General features: G+C 42.5%; 2 protein-coding genes across 3 annotated transcripts; both read left to right on the top strand.

Moving 5' to 3' along the window:
• Positions 1 to 1,567: 1,567 nt before the first annotated feature.
• LOC130173805 (uncharacterized) lies at positions 1,568 to 3,581 on the top strand. The gene is made up of 2 exons (XM_056383295.1): positions 1,568 to 2,256; positions 2,698 to 3,581. Exons 1-2 carry the CDS (start codon positions 2,222 to 2,224, stop codon positions 3,491 to 3,493), a joined length of 831 nt encoding a protein of 276 aa, XP_056239270.1. The 5' UTR covers positions 1,568 to 2,221; the 3' UTR covers positions 3,494 to 3,581.
• Positions 3,582 to 10,988: 7,407 nt separating this feature from the next.
• lpar4 (lysophosphatidic acid receptor 4) lies at positions 10,989 to 17,055 on the top strand. Of its 2 annotated transcripts, none has more exons than XM_056383493.1 (3): positions 10,989 to 11,311; positions 15,064 to 15,847; positions 15,952 to 17,055. In XM_056383493.1, the coding sequence occupies exons 2-3, from the start codon at positions 15,272 to 15,274 to the stop codon at positions 16,438 to 16,440; spliced, it is 1,065 nt and encodes a 354-aa protein (XP_056239468.1). In that variant the 5' UTR covers positions 10,989 to 11,311; positions 15,064 to 15,271; the 3' UTR covers positions 16,441 to 17,055. The 2 variants fall into 2 exon arrangements, with proteins under 2 accessions (XP_056239468.1, XP_056239467.1); XM_056383492.1 differs by having other exon boundaries at positions 10,989 to 11,340.
• Positions 17,056 to 19,005: the final 1,950 nt, after the last annotated feature.

Genomic DNA, 19,005 nt, shown 5'->3' with positions numbered 1-19,005 from the left:
GTAATATCTTGCAGACTAGGATGTTTATTTAGGTCGGGTTATCTTTGAAGCTCACCATTCATCTCAGCAACTTGGTGGATTGTTAAAGTAGAGCTCAGAGATAGGGCAACCATTAAAGAACAAAGGCGGGGAACAAACGGCTTACTAAGAACTTATATAACTGTTGTGGTTTCCTAGCCGCTGTGTGCAAGTGTACAGCGTGTCTGTCAGCGGATGTAAAGATTGTCATATGTCTTATGTGCTTCAGCTCAGGGCAAAACACGGTACACCTGACTATTCAAGAACCATGTACTGCATATGTAAAACATTATAAAAAGGACTTTTTTTTGTTCATTTTACAAAAACATTTTACATAACATGGTAAATTATTAAAACAGCAGCATCTTTGTACATAGAAAGATACAATATGATCTGATGATCCTTTATATGATTCCTTTGTGCGGGGTACCAGTCACACATTTATATTTCCATTCAGGGCTTGTTTAGATAAACTCCCACACCTATCCAGCACAGATGAAACCAAAATAGTTGAGTGTGTGCAAACAAACATGCACACACACATAAATCTATTTGACAGAATACAAGAAGGGAAATAGGAGAAATTAAGTTCTGAATGAATCTTTCCTGAGAGTTCATCTTAAGGAAGCTGCTCCGTACTGTTTCTCTAATGGTGTGCACTCTCAGTGAAGTGCACACCACTTCATGAGGGCTTTTAAGTTATGAAGGCAGCAAACTAAAGATGATTAGTCTTTGCATCACACACACACACACACACACACACACACACACACACACACACACAAAGCTTTCATTTTTATTTAAATTTATGTTTAAGTCCAACTTAAATCATCCCTTAAGTCATCCCTTCTTGTAGTATACAACATTGCATGATCTGTGCTCATGTCTGTAAGTTAGATAAGATGGAGACTTCAGCAGGAAAGAGTTTACACTGTGCTGTGTTCTTGCATATTATCCAACATGACTATGGCCTCTCATGAATGCAACACTACACACTTTGTAAATGTGAGTCTATAGTGTCTCATGACCGGACATTGTCCTGTTGGAGTTGGCAAAGAAGCTCGCACACAAATAGTCACATGTTGTGTGATACACCCTTACACACGCCTTGCCTGTTAAACATCATCACGTGTGTCATGTGCGCTAAGCTCAAAGTGAAACCATCTATTCCCAGTCAACCATCACAGAAGTAACATTTTATAATACAGCCCAGTGTAATTTCACTGTAGTCAGGTACAAGTACATTACATACTGGTTCCTACTGGAACTTAAATGTAGATTCAGTGGAAGAAAACAATTTAACATTTTAAAAGAAAAAAGAAATAAATGTATATTATTTATAAATACTGGGTACCTACCAGGTACAGTGCTGGGTAACAACTGTTTTACTGTACCAGCATTTATGAGAAGAAACCAGTAAGTGTTTCGATGGTATCTGATTCAACAAAAATGACCATGTAAATATAATACTTGGAAAAAAAGTGTCACAACTGCAGCAACTAGTGCATTAAGCAATGTAAGTCATAATGCCAGAGTGGGCTGAGTGATTAGTCAGGTCAGAGGAGCGTCAAATCATTTAGCAGCGGTTACTAAGTCAATTGGGTCACACCCTAGTTGTTGTGGAGACGGTTGTGCCTCAACCTGTCTGCCCTAAAACAACATCCAAAGTACTGTCATCAGGTGTGGGTTGTCATCGACGCTGAATCAGGGAGATAAGTCATTCAACACACGAAAACAAGTTGCAACAATATTTCCCACACACTTTCTGGGTTTATATGCAGTCATTCAGTTACAGGGGTCTGTTGTATTTCAATATTAGTTGGCATGAAAGGTTCTTCAAGAGCATCTTGACAGCGATCTTGGCAGCTCGCTCCCTGGCACCAGCTCTTCCACCCGGTATTCCTTTCTGGCTCTTTGTTGCATGGAAAAACACGCAGGTTTACACAGATGTCAGTAATGCAGGGAAACCCCTCAGGCTCAGATTCTCCAGCAACATGAGCCAGATGCAGTCTGGCTCACCTCCAGACGAGACATGATGACATTTATGGACTGAGCCAGTCGGGGTGAAGCAACCAGCGCCGATAAAGAGGAAAGAGTAGAGACTCCTCACACGCTTTGCTTCAGCCCTGTGGCAGCCAGGGTGGGATGAGTCGCTAGCATGGAAACTAAAAGCTATCAGGCCACATCCAGGTGAAACAGGACAATGACTTTCAATCTCAATTCCCTGCCAATACACAGGTGAGTCCCACACAAACAGGATTCAGTTCTCTGTTCTCAGATACATGGATTTAATGATCAGCTGAGTCAGCTGTTGATTTTTGGATATGAAGATCCCCTTTAGATACTTACTTTCCTTAATGGCTCTTAGTTGCTCTGTTATCCTTTAAATGAAATGAATGCTACACCAATACTATTTCAGTCCAACTCAATAAAGATAAGGCCAGGTGAGTTTCACCCTCAGCCGTGTTAAATGGTGCCTGTAAAACTGAAGTATGTATTGATGTCTTGTTTGCTTTCCTGGGCCTCTGACTGTTTGGATAAGACAAGAGCATAGTCATAAAAAAAAGGAGAAGTATTTACACCTTTGAAGCAGAGCGACATACTGAGTGTGAAAATAAGGTGTGTGTGTGTGTTTGTGTGAGACATTGATCTAACCTCCAAGTGTTAAACTCTCTGCAGATCACACCAACTTTTAAAGTCCGTCTGGGAGATATGCTCTTGGTGCTGGCTCGGCTCAGTCACAGGAGGAGTGCTGTTGGCCTCCAGAAGATGGCTGCGCCGGTTCTTACTGCTAAAGCTGGTGATGGTGCTGCTGCTCCCCCATGGAGCAGGCATCCCCCTGCTGTTGGGCTGTATGTTGAGCCTGCGAGCGCTGCTGCTGCTCCGCTCCCCTCACATCTCCACCAAGCCCTCCACTGTATTCCTGGGCCAGCTGGCTCTCTCCGACAGTCTGGTTCTGCTGCAGTGGGTGCTGCGGCTGGGAGCGACGCTGTCCTGGTGGATGGAGGAGGTGGGCTGTGAGGTTGAGATGGGCCTCGTGAAGAAGGGGGAATCGGTTTGGTGGAGGGAGACTGTGAGCGTGCTCTGTCAGCAGCTGCTTGATGCTCACCACCTGGCCTCTCTGCTCCTGCTGGGGCTGCTGGGGCTGGAGGCTACGCTGGTGTCACGTTGGCCCCAGCAGACTCGAAACTTCCGGACCTCTCACTGGGCTCAGCTCACCTGCAGCCTGGTCTGGATACTTGTGCTGCTAGACCTCCTGCTATCACTACACTCAAAGATTTTACATAACGCCAGACCTCAGATTTACTCCTCAAAACTCAACGACTCTCAAACTTCATATGGGGGTTTGGGGCCCCCTCCCCCCCTTCCTGTTTTCTCCCCCTGCCTGAGGAGGATATTATGGCTGGTGAATTTATGGCTGCAATATGCTGTGTTACAATGTAAAGCACGGAGGAGAAAGAGCTCTTTAGATTAAAAGTTGTGGCTGAAAAAACAAATACACCCGTCAATTCTTTGCCCTTTTTAATATATTTTATTTATATAATAAAACTACATTGAATGTGTGTGGTGATTATTATGAGTCTCTGGATTTATATGGGCTTTACATTGAGACTATACTTTAGCTGAAAAGCAGCCCATGTGTCTGTGAGCCTGCATCACATCACACAGGCTCACAGACACATGGTTTGGACTTTAAGAAAGAGTCCAATACAGGAAATGTGTCTCCGGTTTGAGAATGTGTAACATAAAAACCTGAATATAAAAAGCAGTAACAATAGTACAAACTTGTAGAATAATAAATGTTGTTATGAAATGTGACTCTTATGTGGGATTTTCAAGCAAACGTTTACTCAGTTTATTTACATTTGAGATGCTTGAGAAGTGAGCTGATCTCACATTTAACAGTGACAGGTTATTATCTGTTTCATACTGTAAACTCACACCGTCCTCTGTTTGAGATGGCAGAGAGCCCAGGAGAAGATGTTAAAGTAAAATACAACTCTCATGAACAGATGTTAGAAGAATGACACTGCACATGACAACATCTTACCTCAACATCATCCATCTCAAATGAATGTTGCCCCTCACAATCTCTCATGGGTGTTTGAAAATGTGTTTTCTGTTTGCATGGCATGTATTTCCTGCTCACCAATAGTTGATAAATGTCCCTGTTTACATTTTTTCCCCCCCAGCGTATTATTTCTACAGCAAAACGGATGCAGAGCATAAAACATCATAAAACAAGTGTGACAGTTCAGTGGCAAGATTTTTTTTTTGCTAATATAGGGAAACGGCCGTAGCCGCACACATACATCACAGAGAGAGAGAGAGAGAGAGGGTGGAAAAGCATTTTCTGCATGTACAAGTGTGACCTGGGTCAAGCTGATAAGACGGATGCTACAAACATGTGGCTTAGAGGCTTGAAGGCTGTACCCAGGCACACTGTGGCTTCAGCTCACATATCAGCCCATGCAATCATCCGCGCACAAATTTGTCTCTGTTTCTATGAAAGATCATAGATGTAAATCCTCTGAGTAAACTGGCTGCATTTGAGATGTCTGGAGGACATAACACCACACACGCACACACACGCACACACACGCACACACACACACACACACACACACACACCAAAGTCACTGCTTTATGTTTTGATGCAAAGAACAATTTAATAGAAAAACTCTGAATATAAAGTTACTGTAGACCGAATACAAATTCATGATTTTATTGTTGTAGTATGATCTGTGTCCAGCAGAGAGAAGCACAGAGCTACTGAATCTGAGTCTGAGGAGGATGGAGGAACCCAGCTCTTACACCAAACTAATTTGTATGGCTGCTTGGGTGTGTGTGTGTGTGTCTGTGTGTGTGTCTGTGTGTCTGTGTGTATGAGTGTGTGTGTGTGTGTGTGCAGCTGCAACTTTAAGGGTTCCTGGAACTAATTGATTAAAACCAAGAAACAACAGGGTGCAGAGGAGTGAAGAACACTGGTGGCCATCTCCTTCCCATGATGCTCTCTGTTTGGCAGCGGTAGCCCCTGCACAGTCTACTTTGGCTCTGGAGCTGTCACTCACTAGCATAAACAATGTGGGAGGTCAGCCTTTTAAAAATAATGATGGATCCTGTTTACCCTCTTCAACAAGTCAAGGTTCATCTGCGCACTGAGCAGAGCAGCACTGAGCAGTGTGATTATTATTTACAAAAGGTGCAGACATGTGATGGGACCTCCAGAGTCGACAGATCTGTGTAAACATTAACACATATTTTACACAAAGATAGCACAAAATTAACACAATTACATTGCTGGCCATAGAGTGAATCAATGCAGCCCAATATTTGGCTAATAATTAACATACTGTACATTATTACCTCTTGCCTCTTGATATGTAGCTCAACAGCGCCCCCCTTCTGTACTCTGAGATTCACCATTTGCCTGGGAATTGTAAACGTTCTTGTTTACAGATGGTGGGTGAAGCATAAACAACATCCTAATCTGTTTACTTGTTATCACTTTTACATACTGCATTTTTTCGTACTAATGCAGGAGTTTTCCATAGCGGACATTTTGACTTGTCAGCTTCCAGTGTCCCATTAAGTGTAACAATGAGACATCATGTACTGAGAAATGATTACATCAGATCAGATGATTTTCACTAACTATTGGGAATACACTCACATCCGCCCGAATGGCTTTCATCCTGAGGCAATGATTTTAGTTGAATGAGGTATATTGCCTCTACATGTAATGGTTTTACATTGTTTTGCTGGCATTGTGCAATATACAAGAAGACTTCAGTCTCCAGTTGTGCTAGCAGCTCATGCAGATGTTAAGCAGGTATATTGTTTACAATGTTCACCATCTTAGTTTAGCATGTTACCTGATGCTAATCACTTCAGGCCGACGAGAGTGTCATCCGTTTCTCAGGTATTTGGTCATAAATCTAAGTAGTGGGTGAACAGAATCTTTGATCTGATGATGTTTGATGAAAAATCAGGATCAACGATGTCAGTAGGATTAATTGCCTGGAAACCAGGAATGTGTGTATCACATTTCATGACCATCCATCCTGCAGTTGTTGAGATATTTCAGTCCGGTGTGGTAGACTGACTTATAAACTGTCATTTCCATCCCTTGTTGAAATTCTAATATTTTTGATTTCTTTGACAGCAAGGCAATAACCTTTGTGTTTTTTTCTGTCTACTTTTAGGTACAAAAAATAAAAAGTAAAAAAATAATGTACTATCTCTCCAACAGAATTGTATTCTTTGCAGCTTGAAACAGTCTTTGGATTCTTGTGTTGGAAAATTCATTTGTAACACCTCATTTTATGGGGCTGTAATTTCCAAATAATTTTTTCAGAAAGCTACCTTGAAATAGCTGCTAGTCTTACCTATAGAGAAAACAGAGGCAAAGTTCATGACAGTAAATGTAAATAACTCAATAGAGACTTTCACCTTTGTGTCATGGGGGATTTTGGGGGCACTTTGACTTATGAGCTCAGTATTTAGATCCTTTATCTGCCTTATGATGCCAATGAAGCACATTAGAATTGAACTAAATGCAATTATCCCCTTCTGTAATGCCAATTCTCCCCCAAAGAAGACCTTGTTTGGAAAAGAACTGATTATATCTTTGACGGCTGACTGTTTACTGTATGCACCACGAGTCAAGGTACACCAGCCCATTATATCACAAACAGCCAGCCCTGTCTGCACAGGCTGGGGTCAGTCTGGTCAGCCTGTCTGCCTCGCCTCTCATTCTGCAGAACGAACGCTCACCCATGGCTGCTCATGCTGCACCTATCAGTGCGGTGGGGTAAACAGCCACTGCTCAATCTCAGGCTGTGTCTGCAGTCTCCCTCTGTGGCCTCAGCCACAGCCAGCAGCATTGATCCGGGCTCTGCTCAGCTGCGGAAGAGCTGGTCTATAATCAGGTCAGAGCTAAACGCTGGCTCACAGGGTCTAAGGTCAGCTCCACACATACACACATACGCACTTAGGAGACCCCACTGCTGTCATGTTAATATCAGTCCATGAAGCCTGTAAAGCCCAAGACTCTAGTGTTGCACTGCCTTGCTGCTTTTGTCCAGATCTGTTGTCAGGACAGAGGTATGTATGGCACGACGGGGCTGCCCCTAAACCCTCCTGGAGCCAGTGAATGAGAGGATGGACGGAGGCAAAGGGAGGAAAGCAAAGGAAATACACTCATCGTCGCATTAAAGGAGAGCAGGACAGAGGGGTCGAATAAGAGAGTTGGGAAAGGGAGTGGAGGGGGGTGATGGTGCAGTAATGGGGTCTTTGTTCTGGTTGGTGTGACTCACAAAGCCTTGGCCGCAGCAGCACAGCTTAGTTACCGTTACCAAACACAGAGAATAAGGAGGGAGGAGAGTGTGTGTGTGTGTGTGTGTGTGTGTGTGTGTGTGTGTGTGAGGACTGGGGGATTTCTGCAGCCCAATAAAACCTTACATGTCTTACGGTTCATCCAGTGCTTGCTTGGACTGTCACTACAGACAGACAGCCGTCATTACAGTCAGGCTTGGTGTTGAAGACGTTACACAAACTAACTTTATAAGCAACTGATAATTGGTTGCCCAATATTTTGCAGTACATCACCTTTGATTGCACAGGAGGTTTTTGGGAAAAGACGTGATGAGCTCATAATAAGTTTGTACTTGTTTGTACAAAAACATCTGTTACTCGTAGCGTATGTCTGAAAACTTGTGAATCATATGTTTGAGGCAGAATAATGGTCTTTAAATTAACTTAACTTAATGACATAAAATTATTGCCATAATTATGTGAAGATGATACAGTTCTTAAAACATTACAAAAAAAGTCTGGTATATTTGGGAAAATATGTGCTTTTTGTAGGGTATTGTGAGAAATTCCTTGTAAGACAGTGTTTTTAGCCATGCTAGCAGCAACATGCTAATGATGGCAATGCTGGCAACCAATTTTCCTCAGACTGAAATATCTTGTTAATTATTGGATGAATTTCCACGGCATATTGTACAGATATTCATGTTCAAAGTCACATTAAAACACACATTGATTCCAATGAAAGTATGAAAACTGCGGCATTTTCTCATTTTAGCATATAATACGAACTGTCATGAGAATACATTCATCCAAATATAGTTTTTTACTCCCTACTGTTGATGATCTAGTGTGTCATTCCAGCTGAAAATATGTCTCCACCAAATAAACCTCACAGTATGTAACTTCTGCTGCTGGAGGTCTCTCAATCAAAACAATTACAAAAGAGGACGTTTGGTGATGTCGTGACGTGTGGGATCATGGGAGTTGTTGTCTTCACCACCTTTGCCGTCAGTTTCTCTGGATTTGGATTCCTTCAGTGTCAGTCGTTCAGGAGGTTTTCACCAGGAGCCAAATTATCCACAGAGGCCTCCTCTTCTCCAAATCAAACAGGCCACATGATCATAACCAGTAAAACACTGAATAAAGTAGTTTCACATTTCACCATTGACAGGCGACCAAATGAAATGGACTGTTACGGTGATTCAAATCAAGGATTTCTCTAGGTTAGAAAAACGCTGAAAACATTTGAGATAATGTAAGTGAGTACACGACTCAAAAAAGTATTTAACATAGTTCTAGAATATTTTTTGGACAGTTTGATGTGGAAAAGTGACATGATACTACTTTAACAGGAGACTCTTTACGAAGCTAATGAAGTAATGCTATGTTAAAGATGACTAAGTGAAGGAAAACACTGGAATCATGTTATGAAACGTCATTTAAGGAAACATGTTTCTTATCACACAGTGTGACTCATTCTATTTAAACGCTTCAACACCAACAATCAAGAGGTTAAAGACATCAGGCTGTGTGTAATGTATTGCTTATGTGCATGTTGAAGGTGTGTGTGTGTGTCATGTGTGCATGCATGTGTGTGTCTGAGTTCAGCGTATGGAGTAAGCAGGATGTCCTGTCCTCCCTGCTGCTATTGTGGAGTGGTCAGCCTGCCAGACGCTACCCCCAAAGACCACTTCCCCTCTTTCAAGTGCCTCTCTCACTGTCGCTCACACACACACACACACACACACACACACACACACACACACACACACACCAACACACAGCCCCATGCCAGCTTGAACACAATGGGAACCTGCCCAACACCGCCCTGTCACCTTACTAAAAATAACTCTTTTGGTGGCCTCACACATGAAGATTGTACTGTAACAATGGTGTGGCAGGACTTTGATCAGCCAAAATAGCACCATGTTATTCTGAGGTATCATAATGACAGTTAACAGTCTATTTGGCTGGTGTGAAATTGGCAGAGACCCTGAAGATGTCACCCGCCCATTATGAACTATAATTATAGTTTCTTTTTATATGGGTTTTTTTTTTTGCACTGCAGGTTATATTTTACAGTTTGGGAGCAGTAGGTCAGACGCCAGTCACTTGTTAGTCTCATGTCAGTCACTCACATTGGGAAGCTTATTCTTTGGTTACTGGACATAAGCACTTAATGTCAGGTTAATAAAATGTTAAATAAAATGTATTTAATATAATCATATAAGTCAATTTGTAATATGTGGTTAAAGAATATGAAGGCTGTTTCCTTCATTAAACAAATGTGAACATGTTGATTGTTGTTTTCAGCAGCTACAATAAGTGAAGTCTAAAGTCCATTCTTTTATAATTTCACACTATTATTTTCCACTGACAGTGGTGGAAGAAATATACAGATCCCTTAATTAAATAATGTAAGTGATACCACAATGTAATATAAAGTATAAAGTAAAGAGTCCAAAACTTTAGTAGAAGGACATTATCAGTAAATATACTTAAAGTTTTGAAAGTTAAAGTACTTCTTAATGCATAATCAGAACTTTTAGCTTGTTTTAAATTATATTATGGAATTATTATTATTTTCATAAATGTGTAAGCAACATTTTAATGTATCTGGTTGAGTTGCAGCTACTACGACATATACAGTACTTTCATGTAAACGTTGTTATTTGTTGATCATTTGTTTTGTATATAAAATCTGAATCTGCTAAGTGACTATTAGGGACTGTATGAAAATTATTAGGAAGACAAGAGAATTAGAGAATGGGGAGGGTTAGGGAAGGCAGAGTAGCTTTTATTTGGGAGAGCAGGAGGGGAGGCTTTTAATTTTTCCTCACCCTGATTCATTCTTCCCTCATGAGATTTACTGTTAAAGAAAAATAAAAGCAAATGTGGTTTTGTGGCTTCCATTTTGGAACAGACGTCTCCAGCAGAAGGCTGGTGTGTTAGCAGCCACAGAGCTGCTGCCTGTTCCCAGGCATCAGTGGCTGTAATAGTTGTTCACTTATCAGTTCTTTAATAGACAATGGGGGGAACGTTCACCATTTGTCATGTCTGACCAATTAGCCTATATTATTTCAAGATACTCATGAGGGCAGGGTTGCAGTTTTCCCTCAAATTTAAGGAGAGTGTCCAAAGAAAATATAAACAGTTTTGCTTTTTACATAATATATATGTTATATATGAATATAAAACTTAACACCCACACCTCACCCCACCAAGTATCTTTCATAATGTCCCTTACTAAAGCTGTAAATAAATGTGTAGGGGAATAAAGCACAGCCTATTTACAGCACATCTGGGATGTGGTGTTATATAATATACTTAAATACTCAATTATAGAACAATACTACAGTATTTGATTAAACTTCCTTCTATTAGCGGTGGCAGACACAGCAGAAATGTCTGTTATCACACTGATTAACTAGTGAGGTTAAATGTTTAATAAACGTCTGTGTCTGCTCTTAATAAACTGTGAGCTTTCCAGCTGATGACACCAGTCTTTGCCCCCCCTCCCTGTCCTTTCCTCCTTCTCCACAATCCTCTATTCACACTACCCCCCCCCCCCCCCTCCCTGTCCCTCCCTCTGCCCAGCCGAGGTGCTATTGTCTCGTTTCCTGTGGCCGTGCGAGCAGCTCTCCACGCGCGCGCGCGCACAAACACCCGGGGTGAGCAGGCGCGGTGCATGTGAGGAGGTCCAGCGGCCGGACGGACGGACAGACGGACGGACAGACGGACGGACGGGGAGAGTCGTCAGGATTAATGGAAGAACTCACACCCGCAGGATTTGTTGTCGTGCTTAAAACGGTCCCGTTATTTCTTGGTGCTGTTTGAGCTGCAGTTTTGACTCGGGATAGTTGGAAACTCTCTGAGCAGCAGCAAAACTTCTGAGTGATAGAAAAATATGGAGCTTTTCTTTTGACAGCTTTTGACCGCTGCTGCTGCCAGACTGACAAACATCAGTGACCAGGAGGTGAGCTGTCACCATCCATTCAGCTGCCAGTAAGTCTGTCCCGCTTTGTCTGCAGACAACAGCATTTTTGTGTTGAGCTGACAAAAACATGTGCTTCAGTCTTTAGTTTGAGTAGCTTCTCTCCAGAAGCTCGTTGGTTTACCCACAATATCCAATTATAGCAGTTGTCATCTGTCATCAGACAACAGAGTTAAACGATAGGCCACATGTACAGGCTGTGGAGCTAATCTATGGACTGTTTGTTTAAGGTACAACTAACACAAACGCCTGTCAGTGTAGGATAATATCATTCACTCCACAGATTATAGGGCCTCAACAAGTAAGAGTTGATTGAATTACAGTGTAATCACCTCCTCTACACAGTCACAGCAACAAGGGAACAAGTGAAGAGGTATTGTAGATTTACTGTGTATCGCAAGTTTTTCTTAATAAGATGCTTTGGGCTACAAAACAACAAACACATGGATTATCAATGTTGATTTTTGATCATAACCAATCATTTTGTTGTGTAATATGAAAAATGTTTTCTCAGATCCCTAAGTGACATGTTCAGATTTGCTTTTTCTGTCCAACCAACAAAACCCAAAGATGTTCAGTTCACTATCACAGAAGAAGAAAACCAGAAGATATGTTTGTGAAGCGGAAACCTGTGAAGTAAAATGACCTAAATGATAAATCGATTATCGAAATTCTTGCTGATTAATTTGTCTGTTGGATTAATCAACCACCTGTTTCAGCTCTTATAGAAACTGAACATAACATCATGTCCTCCTTATATTGGTGGCTTGTGATGTAACTTGAGACACATTTCCACTGAGACCGTCCTGATTAAAAACACTGTTTACGAGGCTGTGCTGGCTGTAGGCAGTGAAGACGTCTCCTCAAACACAACACTGTGTGCCTGCTTGTCCCCCACCTTTAACCCTCCCTGCCTCCCGTCCTCCTTGCATGTGAGAGAAAGGAACAGCTGGATGTGAGCTGAGCCTGAACTCGATCTGTTCAGATCAGCGGGTCCCAGAGGCCTGTTTCTGTCACTGCCGCGGCCGACTGCGGGGGGAAACCCTGTGACTGTGCAGCTGTCCACGACCTGTACATGAAGTACATACAGACACTCTCAGGACTGATATCCCTCGGCAGGACTTCTAGTAATCCACAGTACGCTTAAATACGTCTCTGCAACAAGTCTGCAGTAGACGTGGTTCTTGTTTCTTTCAAACACGAACTGTATAGAGGCCAAATTCAACGTTCTATAGACTCGGCTCCCTGCAGAAACAACATCAGCTGAATATGAAACTGGCGCTGTCAGGGGTCCTGGGCCTGAGCCACAGCACACAGAACCCCACAGTGTGTCTGTTTGTGTGCGTGTGGACTGGCACATGTAAGTGTTTGCCTGCTTGTGTATGCACGTGTGGAGACTTTTGCATATGAAAGTGTGTGTCCGTAGCAGACGGGTACAGTGAGGGCATTGTAAGGGCCGCTGGAAGCTTTTCGGGTAGGCGTGTGAAAACGCAGTAAAGATGTCACACTGCAGCTGGCACCGGACAGGGCTGATGGACTGCTTACACTCACAGCGTTGCCTTTGTGTCTGTGTGTGTGTGTGTGTGTTGAAAAGACAGATCTCAACCAGAGACACTCAGGATTTTTACATGCTATACCAAAGGCTGAATACCTCCCTGCTGGTTTAGCTCTGTTGCATAACATAAGATAAGGCCGGTTCAGCTTGATAAATCAGCTGCTGTAGTGATTTAGAATTGTTCTACCATAAAGTCAGACGACTTGGCAGCAAGATTTTAGTAAAAGAAAAGATAAGAGAATGGTTAAAATCAATACAACAGAAACCGAGATGTCCTGAGGTTTTGGTCCATAGTGTAGGTCAAGCTCCAAAACTCCTGGATCCTGTATTTCCCATAATGCAACTTGATAGTGTTTTTATTTCGATCCTCCCTGCCTGATAAACAGCCATGTCTTTCATACTCTACACCTTCAGCTGTTAACGCAAAATTTCTTTTGAAAATGAATCTCAAGACAAGATAACCCCGCTGACATTATCAGGTTTTGGATACAGCTGTTTTCACATGCTGTGTAGTAGTCCTTGTGACTCCTTGTTAAATTGGTGGAGTTTCTCCTTTAAGACTGAGCGAGACGTGAAGCTGGAGAGGAAAATGACCGACCTCTGTTTTGCCTGAGAGTCATTTAAAAGTGCAGTGAATGAGTCTAATACTGTATCATCTGTTTTTCACGTGCCTTTGTGGCTCTGCAACATTTAGTTTCTTGGAAAATCCACTGATTAATTACACGCTGTGTCATTGTTTGTGAGGATTTGCAGAGTGTTGAAGCTGTTTATGTTTTACCTGCACAGTGAGATAATGTGTGGTATTTACACTAAATCGCCACACCCATGCTAAATCCCTTTTATCATCATTTTAATATCACCACACACTCATGCCGATGTGGAATATGTGGAAAGTCATAAAAGTCATATACACAAGCAGCTGTCTGTTCTCTAGCCTCTGTTTAGGGACTTAAACAAATCTGCAGTTGCTCAATCAATATATTGTTCTACATGGAAATGTATTATATCTAATGTATTATTTTATTTTAAAAATCTTAATTTTAAGTTAATATGATATGATATGAATTACAAACATGTTTTTTACAAGTAACTATTCAACAAATTAGATGTAACTATTTGAATTATGAAGAAATGGTCATTGCACAACATAAAATGTACATTGTAATGATGGGACCAATGGCTCTTTGGCCACTACTTCCACAATACAAAAATGAAGTGTATTTGTTTTCTGACATCACTCAAATATGGCTTCAAATATGCCACTAGAAAGTGCATTGTCGTTCACAACGTCAAATCAGTTTAATTGTTCAGGTTTGACAACAAAACCTTTGTGTTGTGATTACAGCAGTGCTCTGTGGTGGTGGGAGCGGCTCTGCATTACTTTTCCACTGAGAAAACATGCCGAGTTATTTACTTCTTCCAGTTGGAGCTCAGCTTTAGTTCCTTTCTGAGAATGGAGGTGGATTTTACGTTGAGCTCTCTAACACTGGTAATAAAGGTAGCGGAAGTGTATTTAATCTCCCAATCTCCCAATCTCCCATACCCTGGCAGATACTAACCGCTCACAGTCCTGATGACAGCCAGAGTGCTGCAAGCCACACTACCACTGGAACTGAGACCAGATGATTATTTATACTGACAGATAACTCATGAACATGCACAGATACATACTTGCAAGCATGCAGAAACATAGCAAATCAACCACTCTGTTTGTTTTGTTTTAGATTATGCAAAGTTTGTACTGTGTTTTATTCTAAAGCATGTAAGACACTCAATTGATAACAGTTTGTGTATGTATACCACCAGTATGGTGGTAATACAACGCTGTGGTCTGGCTGAAGGTACAGCAACCTCTTGATAGGGGTTGCATCTGTGTCTGGTGTCAAATGCAACCTCCAAAATGTGTAGAAAATATCCCAAATTTTGCTTTCATATGGTAAAATAATTTCCCCAAAATTGTACATTTAAGAATCAGTTGTTTAAAATTCTCATTGGTGTAACACATCACATAAATCTCGTTAGTTTTAAACAGATTCAGTTTGTGCCTTGTTTAATGGTATAATGGCTGAAGGCGTATACCATGTGCTTCATCCTATGGAGACCTGGAGTTGTTTGCTTCTTGGTCTGTAACTTTTATTGTGAGGAAGTGACCGTGTGCTTTTTCCTTTTCTCTCCACAGGAGGACTGACCAGCCCTGCAGCCGTGCATCCTGACTGTCTCTGCCTGCATTTGTGTCTGAGTGTCCATGATGGCTCAAAGGGGGCTTGACTGGTGGATCCCCTGCTGACACCTCAGATCCCCAGATATCTGCCCCGACTTCCCCCTTTCCTGACGGCTTTGGTGTACCCTTGTTCCGTGGAGCCCCTATCCCCTTTTAAGCTGTCACCATGGCTAGTCTGGTGCTCAACGAGACTGGAATGGAGGACTGTGGGATCGACGACTCCTTCAAGTACAACTTGTACTCTGTGGTCTACAGTGTGGTCTTCGTCCTAGGCCTGATCACCAACTGTGCTGCGCTCTTTGTGTTCTGCTTGCGGATGAAGATGCGCAATGAGACCACAATGTTTATGACTAACTTAGCATTATCTGATTTAGTGTTTGTTTTTACGCTGCCATTCAAGGTCTTCTACAACGTTAACCGCCACTGGCCGTTTGGAGATGGACTTTGTAAGGTGTCAGGAACAGCCTTCATCACCAACATCTACGGCAGCATGCTCTTCCTCACCTGCATTAGTGTAGACCGCTTCCTGGCGATAGTGTACCCTTTCCGCTCACGCTCCATCCGCACACGCAGGAATGCAGCGCTGGTGTGTGCCGCCGTGTGGCTGACCATCGTAGGGGGAGGAATATCGGTGACCTTCTTCTCCACCATCAACAGCACAAACAGAGCCACCACATGCTTCGAGGGCTTCTCTAAGAGCACCTGGAGGACCTACCTGTCCAAAATCACCATCTTTATTGAGGTAAGTCAGCAGCGACAGGTTTTAAGTTTTACACTCTCAGTTTTACATACACACCATTTATACACTTTATTTATCTAATCAGATGCTTTTTATCATCGTCCCAGGTCGTGGGCTTTCTCATTCCCCTGCTGGTCAACTTGGTATGCTCCTCGCTGGTTCTGCGGACACTGCGTCGCCCGGTAACTGTTGGTCATGGCTGTGACAGCAAAAGACGTGTCTTACGGATGATTCTGGTCCATCTGGGCATCTTCATCATCTGCTTCGTCCCTTATAACTCTATCCTATTCCTATATGCGCTGGTGCGGACCCAGGCCCTGGCCAGCTGCACTGTAGAGCGATTCGCCCGAACTCTCTACCCGATCACTCTGTGCCTGGCCAGTCTCAACTGCTGCCTGGACCCCGTGGTCTACTACTTCACCTCAGAGAGCTTCCAGAAAAGCTTGACCATGGGAGGAAAAGGGTCCGGCTCTCGCCCTGAGAGTATCCCCCGCAGCGACACTGAGACCCAGGACGCAGCAAACACTCTCCCCAGAGACACACACACTCTGGCCAGCAATGGAAAAGAGACAAAGATGTCTGAAAGTCAGTTCTGACACAGCAGGGAACATGGAAGGTAAAGAAGGACAGGGTGGGTTCGAAAGACAGGAACCCCGAATTTGAAAAAATAAGCAATCAGCTGTTTGGTCCTGGAAGTGACAAATGCATAACTCAGCAGATTAGTTAAGTCCTGAGGTAAATCCTGAGGTATGGCCTGAGCTTTACGGATTAATCCACCACTGGAGAGCAAAGGAATGTATCTGTGTTTATTATGAGAGAACACTACAGGGACCAGAGACCCAGCCGCATCAGGACTATTGTGATAGTCCAGAGACATGCAGAGCCTCTGAAAGAGACTCCAACACATCATCACTCAGGCTTAACACACACAAACACTCACAAATGCACTGGGTTGTGGATAAGATGGAGATTTCCGTCCATGCTGTTTAAATATGCTGTTAAGTACTTTTATAATAAACTGAGCCCTTAAGTTTTATTGTTATAAAGCTCAAGCTTTCGCAGTGCATTATATCACTTTAGACATTAATGTTATGACACTCTTTAATGTGGTGAGAACCATTGTTATTATAACACAGCAGCGTACTGACCTGCTGAGTTAAATGTGTCTCGATGTTGAAGTTTGAGGCCATTAAATGTCTGTTTTGAAATGCTTTCGTGGCAGCATTTATTATTTCTGAGCCTGTTGATCCAGGCAAACTGGCCTTTGTCAGCGTGACTGTAGGTTTGAACCCATGGAGGAGTTTTTCTACTCAGGCTCTTCATTTTCACCAAGCAGCCAGTGTGGTGTTGTTCTTGGAGGAGAGGGCAGTCCTGATCCGGTCGAGGACCTTGGCCTGTGTGCTGTGTCACAGGCCAAATGCTTATTATGACTAAAGCAATGGTCCATTGTTTGCTCCTGAATGAGGTCTCTCTGTCTTAATCTGGCCTTAGACTGCAGATCTGCTCAAAGTCTCTTACACACAGCAACATGCACACGCTACAAAGTACGAGTGAACAGTGTTAACTAAATACTCCAAATCACAGTGTTACACTGCATGAGGCACAAAACAGTAATGAGTCAGCAGATTTTGTGTGTATGAATTTTGTGGGCCATTTGGTAAATACTTTTATCTACATTTCCTGAGCTTGCAATTAACTTTTATCACACAGCACCTCAGTTGGACTTAAGCCTCGGACACACATACACCAGCAAAATTAATTGATTTCGCAGCAAGGTCTTGCGGTGAATTATTTGTGTCAAGTTCAACAGTGGGGAATTTTGGTGCGCTAACTCACTAGATGATGGATGGCAAATGTCTCTTGACAGTGCTGATCTTTGAGAGCTTAGTTCAAAATGGAAGGAGCTATCATAGCTTATTAGCTTTGTTGCACCATTAACTTTTATTTAACCCTCTGTCAAAGTACAACTTGCTCCCTGAGAGAGACAGTGGTACAAACACATTTTGAATAAACAGGGAACTTATTGTCCAGTTAGCAACTGAGCTAACTTGCTAACTGAAAGCTTTAAAAAAAAAAAAAAAAAAAAAAAAACTGCTTATTGTATGAAATGATATGCAATCCTGACAGAGTACAGAGAAAACTGAAAGAAACTCATGTGACAGACTAGTGTTAGCTTGCAGAGAAAACAGAAATAAACTTTCTGAGCTATTGTGACTGTAGTGCTAGCATGTTCCCAGCATGCTAACATGTTAGCCACTAACTCTCCAGCTACAGTATTTTCCTAGACCTGAGAGAAGTTAGCCATCAAGCTTCTAGCACACATTAACAAACTATGCTCTGCCACTCTCTGGTGTGCATCAGCATCTAACAGTGACAGTGCTACTGTATGGACCAGCAGCAGGGCGGTCTTTATGTTCCCTAAAAGGATTGGTTGACAGTTGTGAGATGGGAGTCAGTGGTACAAACAAATTTTGAATAAACAAGGAACTTATTGTCCATTTAGTGTCTGAGCTTACTGGCTAACTCAGTACTGTTTATTGAATGAAATGATGTACAAAGCAGAGAAAATAGAAGGAAATTCACAGAGCTATTGTGACTGACTAGTGCTGGCATGTTCCCAGCTTGCTAGCATGTTAGCCATTAACTCTCCAGCCACAGTAATTTACTAGGGACTGGGATATTATACAAGGTGTTTGTACAAAGTGTTTATCCATTCTTTCATAGAGCCATGCAGAGTTGGAGACTGATGGCCTTCCTTGGGAATGTAATAGGCCTCTATACCTGCTACTTGGTATGTAGTGAAGGAGAGAAACAAAAATCCAGTAATAGTAGTCCTTCTCTGGTAGTGTGAGTGTTGTGGCCATGTGCATCCAGCAGCAGACACACCGACAACAGTGGATGGACTCAGGGATTTGGGGTCAAGGGTAGCAGAGAAGAAGACAAACATACTGGTGTGGATAGAAGTCGAGCAGGAAATAAGAAAAGTGGGAGGATAGAAGTATGCAAGAGCTTGCCTTTACCCCTTGAGTGGTTCGTTTCAAGAATGTGGCCGAAATTTTGCAACAGAAGACACTTAACAGCTCACCCTTCAAATGTCTCCTTATAAGAGCAATCTGTTTGCAGAGGAAAGAGCTGCATGCTGTAGCTGGGAGTATTGGCTT

The sequence above is a fragment of the Seriola aureovittata genome, chromosome 8 (assembly GCF_021018895.1).
Source record: "Seriola aureovittata isolate HTS-2021-v1 ecotype China chromosome 8, ASM2101889v1, whole genome shotgun sequence".
Classification (NCBI taxonomy): domain Eukaryota; kingdom Metazoa; phylum Chordata; class Actinopteri; order Carangiformes; family Carangidae; genus Seriola; species Seriola aureovittata.
Note: the sequence above shows the minus strand (reverse complement) of the source record. Positions and strands in the feature narration are given on the sequence as shown.

Excerpts from the sequence above, each read along its gene's own strand:
- lpar4 (XM_056383493.1), top strand. The coding sequence starts at position 15,272 with ATGGCTAGTCTGGTGCTCAACGAGACTGGAATGGAGGACTGTGGGATC. Across the intron at positions 15,848-15,951 it reads AAATCACCATCTTTATTGAG|GTCGTGGGCTTTCTCATTCC; the intron begins GTAAGTCAGCAG and ends TCATCGTCCCAG.
- LOC130173805 (XM_056383295.1), top strand. The coding sequence starts at position 2,222 with ATGACTTTCAATCTCAATTCCCTGCCAATACACAG. Across the intron at positions 2,257-2,697 it reads AATTCCCTGCCAATACACAG|ATCACACCAACTTTTAAAGT; the intron begins GTGAGTCCCACA and ends AACTCTCTGCAG.